General features: G+C 37.1%; 1 protein-coding gene across 1 annotated transcript in view; it reads right to left on the minus strand.

The window, feature by feature from the left end:
- itga9 (integrin, alpha 9) overlaps positions 1-5,899 on the minus strand; it is a 51,690-nt gene continuing 45,791 nt past the window's right edge. The window contains exon 28 of the mRNA XM_005915436.3: positions 1-4,313. Coding sequence (XP_005915498.1) covers positions 4,215-4,313 — 99 coding nt within the window. The 3' untranslated portion in view covers positions 1-4,214. The remainder of the gene's footprint in view (positions 4,314-5,899) is intronic.

The following is a 5,899-nucleotide window of genomic DNA, read 5'->3' on the forward strand; positions in this document are numbered from 1 at the left end:
TATCTAATTAACTGTAAAATGTCCCTTGAGTACCACTTATTTTTCCAGTTTTGTTGCCTTCATCCCAGTTTTTTGAGACATGTTGCATCCATAAAATTCAAAATGAGCTAATGTTTTTCCTGAAATTGTACTTTTTCTCAGTTCAAACATTTAATTTGTGTTCTATGTTCTATTGTGAATAATGCCTGAGATTTGCAAATCTCTGCATTCTCTTAAGTATTCTAACTCTTCCCCTATTTGGGTTGTATTACACATTTCAGTTTCATACAGATTAAATAATTAAATTTGATTTTCCTATATCCTCCTGAGAGCCAGCTTATTCATTTAGATCCTGTGTAATGGACATTTGTCTATATCTCGTGACTTATTTGAGCTACCCTTCTAAGTCCTGATGTCCCCAATAGAGGACATCCTGGCCTTTCCATTGATATCTTATGTGTTTGGGTGGCCTCTTTTAGCTCCAAAGATGCAGGAAATTACAAGAAAAGGTTAAACTGAAAGATACTTCTTTCCTCTCTGCAGGCTATTGCTTCATTTGAAGTATTATACATTATGATTTTCATAACAGTACATACCTGGAAGCCACTGCTGCCATGTTCTCAGTAGCTTTAGCCACAGTCTGAGCTGCCCCCTCCAGCTGGCTGAATTGTTCAGGTTCCTCTGCGCTGTCACACAGCAACACCAGGCGGCATATATGAATTGCAATTGGTGCAACCACCTGCTCAACTGCTACAGTCCTGATCAACCCATGATCGAACAATGAGGACATAGTTAAGAGACTGATTCTCTCTGGTCAAAAGAAAGTGAATACCATAAATGTTGTTGTATTCCTGCTGTATTTAGCGTGGTAGCTTTTTTAATAATTGATTTGCTCACCACAGCAGCTTGTTCTTGACTTCAGTGTTTCATAGCAACTGGTGTCACCTGATCAACAGCACGCAGCTTCATCAAGCTTTAATGTATTGACTGATTAGTTACCATATTCTTTGAGATAATGCTTTGTTAGCAAACCTAAACCTTAATATACTATATGGTATTGAAGAGCCAGTATTGTTTATGTGACACTTCATCACAGGTGTGGTTGAACTTTTAAAGAGAGTTTTACAGTTTTCTGGCACATGGTCAGTGAAAATATAGTAGCAAATTATTAGGATCTTCAAGAAGATATGGGAAAACTCTTAGCAAAATAGAAAGAGGACATTAGAACATTGAATATTGTACATAACATGTTGTTTCTGACCAGGGTTCCTTTAAAATGCATTCACGTTATTTTCAGTGCTTAAGATATGAGCTAATTTGGATTTTTTTATACTTTCAGGTTAAATGGTAGTCTTTTCTAAAACTCATGATATTACACCATCATACTGTATCAATACATTTGTATAAAAAGTCATCAGCACCCAACGAATCCACTGTAGCCCTTTAAAATAAAGATAAAGTTTTGTAGCCCAAAAGAACAAAAAATCAATGATATTTAATTCCCAATGACACAAGATCAAAATATAAATATATATTTGCCATTTTGGGGATTTTAGCTTATCAGAATGGTCATTTTCTGTGGACTGGTTGTTATTTCAGCTCTAATAATCTAAGAACATCTACTTATAAATGTACTTAGTGTAAATGATCAGTGAAAAGTTTATTAAAATATATTTTTAACAGTATTTCCCCCCAAATAGCATTTTCTAAAAACCTGAACAAGCAGTTTTGTGTTTTTCCCCATTGTTGAATTTTGTTTGGTGTGACTGAAGAAAAGCTGCCAGCAGAGAGCACCATTCACCACAAATAAGCAGCAAACACTGGAGCCACGTTGATAACAAGAGACTTCATTCTAAAATTCATCAACAGATAAATATACAGCTGGAACATGATTTTAAACATCAAACGTACAGCACACTATAATGGAAATGATATTCAGTGACAGTAGTATACTCAGAACAAAACCCCAAATAACGATGCGATTAAAGGTGACAAACATAAAAACAAAGTATAATCATCACAGTTAAAAAAAAAGAAAAAAAAAGTCAAGTGTTGGTTTCTCTGCATTAATACATAGCAACGGTTTAACAGATGCAGAGGGAAGGCGTGGATGTGTACAGTATACGCTGTATTACCAGTGGAAGTAAATGGTGTCAGAAGATCTATACAGCACATTTTAGAGCGAAGCAATCATAGTGATCAATAAAGTGACGATAAAGTTTTAGTTCTTTGGCATTGCACGTTTAAATCTGACTGGTCTACTGAAGAAATTACCAAAAGGTACTTTATACTTATATACTGCATATCTATTTTAATGTAAATCTTATCACCCAATGCTGATTGTTAAAGCTTTTGACTCTTAAATTGAATCTTTTTTGGAGCATAATTAAAGTTTTGGGTTTTTTTTTAAGATTACATGAATTTATCTGTTTGTTCAGCTAGATAGGGTTGCAAATGTGCAAAGTACAGACACACAAAACTTTGCAGTTAACATCAAAACCAAGTTCAAAAATGGGTAGGGTATGACCTATGAGTACTGAGCAACAGGTGCCAGAAGCAGGGGGACCAAGGCACCAGCGATTCCCATATTACCACATTTTAATTTTCTCACTGTTTATATATTTGTGGGTAGCTTTAATACAGAATTTGCTAATGTCTTATTTCAATCACAATTAAATCTAGCATTTAAAAGAACCGACAAGCCTGTAGGGGGGAAAAAGGTTTAGCAGAGAGGAGCTGTGGGTTCGTATGGTGGCGGATTTTTCAGGGCACTGACATCCCTCAACCCTGGCTTAAAAGTAACTTTTCCCAGGAGCCCCAAAGAGCTTGTATACTGTATGTGTAGTGATTGAGTGCAGCATATTCTCACCTATTTTTAGGGCATTACTCATACCACGACAGTCTTTCATCTGGCTGTGGAGAGCAACAGTATCTCATATTTCACACTATAATCCAATGCCTGATAACATAACAGTAAACTTAAAAATGCTATGCTCCGGTAAAGTCTGAGAAGGTTTTGGAAATAAATCGTGATCAGGTATTTCAAGAACAATAGTAAATCCTTTTCTGCTGTATTTCAGTGAGAATTTACAAGACATTCAGCTAAACTATGTTCACTTGAGCCTGGGAGGTTTGGCCGTCCATTATAAAAGTCTCCTTGCATACCTGAGCAGTTTTTGCTCCTACCAAAAGCAGCTTTACATCAGATTTGCTTGACTATACATTCCACTTTCAAAACTCATGGTATTTTGAAACATTTTAAAGAATAAAGATTTAAGTTTAATCTATGAAATAATAGCTTTTGTATATTATCATCTACCAGCGAATCAGCTGAAAGCCAGACCAGAACAAAAGGAATGATCTTTTACCCATCTTTTGCATTTTAGGCATGGTTAACAATGGAAACATGAAAAAAGCGGTCATCATGAAGACAGAGAGAGCCCTCACAGTGTGTCACAAATGGAAACACTAGTGCATTGCGTTGGGACAGTGTGCGGGTACTGTAGCATAGAATTAGCTCTGGCTGATTAGAAATGTGAGGGGATGGGCAATCAGATGTGTAAAACAGATTTTCATCAGCCAGCAACAGTACAGAAAAGATACAATCTTTCACTCCCAGCATCTGGAATGAACTGAATATACAAATGATTCCAATCATGTACTCTACTGGACATATCTTTGGCACAAAAAGTAAATCTAAGGGGCCAAGGCATTCATTCTTATCAAACATCAGTGCTTTTAAGAAAACATACCGTAGATATAGTATGTTTATAATGGCATTCAAAACCCCAACTCTTTTCAAAGCTCACTTTTACACAATATGGCTTAAAGTATATGTATAAAAATAAATTTGCTATGTAACACAGCCCTGAGGGTTTTCTTGTCCACCAGTATTCATGCCGTCTCCACATCCCTGTACGGATGTGAGCCTCCATCAACAGCTCTGCTCTGCTGGCTGGGTGATACCTCCTTTGAGATTAGCTGAATTCCACAGCAAGTGTCCGCTGGCAAGCCACCTTGTCACCTCAGAAGCCTGTTTCCTGGACTCCCTCCCTCCTCCCCCCAAAAATATTAAGTCTCCAAAAAATATGGAGAATATTCTCCTCTTCCACATATGGAAGACTGAAGGGCCCAATGCCACAGGGGGCGGCTGGGCTGAGAGACCCTGTGCTATTGGATCTTTCGCAACCGAATCCCTAATCTCACTGGCTCCTCTGGGACTCCCATTGTAAGTCTCAGTGGTCCTTATCCATCCAGTCCCAGCTTTCATCACTGTCCTTTCTGTTCTTTTCAGCCTCAATGATCTCTCTGTAACGTCGACGGAAGAATCCCATCTGTCAAAGAGTGAGAGGAGTAAGAATTTAAGATAATAAGCTGCATCTGTGGTTGTATCTGACTTGCAAAAGAAAATATTCATTTCAGTCAGCAATTACAGATCACATTCACTTTACATTGCTGCATAACATTTTCAGACACATACCAGAACTTTTTAGCATATACCTTTTCTCTCCAGAGATTGTCATTTTTCAAGCAAAACATAACATAGGTAATTCATAGCTGTGACCTAGAGTTAAACCACTAGCTGATTTTATCGCTCCATATTAGCTTATCACGTACATATATTTTAGTACAGGCAAATATGTCTCAAATATATCTGTCATATCTGATACCCTTGCTTCCTCTCTGAGCAGAGAGGTGTGAAGATAACACTAATTTTTGTACTGTAAATACGTTTCCTGCTACTTTGACCTGCTAAGGCCGTTAAGCTAGGTATTATATTCTCCTGTGAAAGAAATATACCTGCTTAAGATACAATTTTACATTTCAGTTTTAACATGAAATAAATAAAAACATGTGTGTTAAAGTTGCTTTTAGATGACATGACGAGTGTCAGGTTAGCTTTTTCCTCTTGTTTTTAGTTTTTGCATTAAGCTCACGCTGCTGATATGTTAGCTTAGCGCAAAGTGTTGCTCAGTGTTGCTCTTTTTGTTAAAAAGGTAGTAACAGTTATATATTTGTTATGAATACATTTCAGGAATCTTTTTTTTTAAACACTAGCTAGTTATTTTGCAGCTGTTTTTCAGTATCACCCTAAAAAAAGTATTTTGGCTGTAGCAGGAGAGGTTTGTGAGTGTGGACGCATGACACTGAGACAAACTGCAGCAGCCTTTTTTTAATGCTAGAAAATCAGGATTTGCGCAACACCATTGTCTTGCTTATCTGCTGGATTTGGTTTGACATATTACGTAATAGCAATGCAATTCACTGGCTAACTCTCAGGAGTGTCATTGGATGGGTGGCCAATTGGACAATTTATTTAGAACGGCTCTTTCTTTGAGCAGCACTTTTACAGAAATTACATAATTTTTGTTAAGCTAACAACTCAGACCTTGAGTTCACTGTGATGGATTATATATCTAAGTTACATAAATGTGCAAGTTAATATTTTCTCCCACAGTGTAACAGATGGAAAATAATGAATCTATGAGGTGGGCAATTTATTTCAAATATAATGGATTGAAATATGGCCAACAGCAATGTAAGTAAAACCACATGAAACCACCACCAAGGTTTGACAAAACTCAAGCATTTACCTTACTGAAACATTTCTTTAGGAATGTAATACTGACTACCCATTTAAATTTCATGAAAGTATAAGATTCATTTACCAAGTGTAGTATGTATGAGATATGACAATGTGGTAAGACCAGTAGATTCTTGGTGTATATTTAATCAAAGCAGCCACACTGGCTTGCTGCCTCTCTCCCTACGACTCCATTCATTTATCTGTATTTGGCTGCTGAAGTTTATTGATACAGACCTGTGCTCTCCTCAGGCATTTCCTGAAGAGAGCAATACAGGACATGTGCCGCTCTTGTAAGTGGGGTTTATTTTGGCTGGGTCTGAGGAACTGGGGACC

This window comes from Haplochromis burtoni, unplaced genomic scaffold (genome assembly GCF_018398535.1).
Source record: "Haplochromis burtoni strain Fernald_Lab_line unplaced genomic scaffold, NCSU_Asbu1 Contig_12, whole genome shotgun sequence".
Taxonomy (NCBI): Eukaryota; Metazoa; Chordata; class Actinopteri; order Cichliformes; family Cichlidae; genus Haplochromis; species Haplochromis burtoni.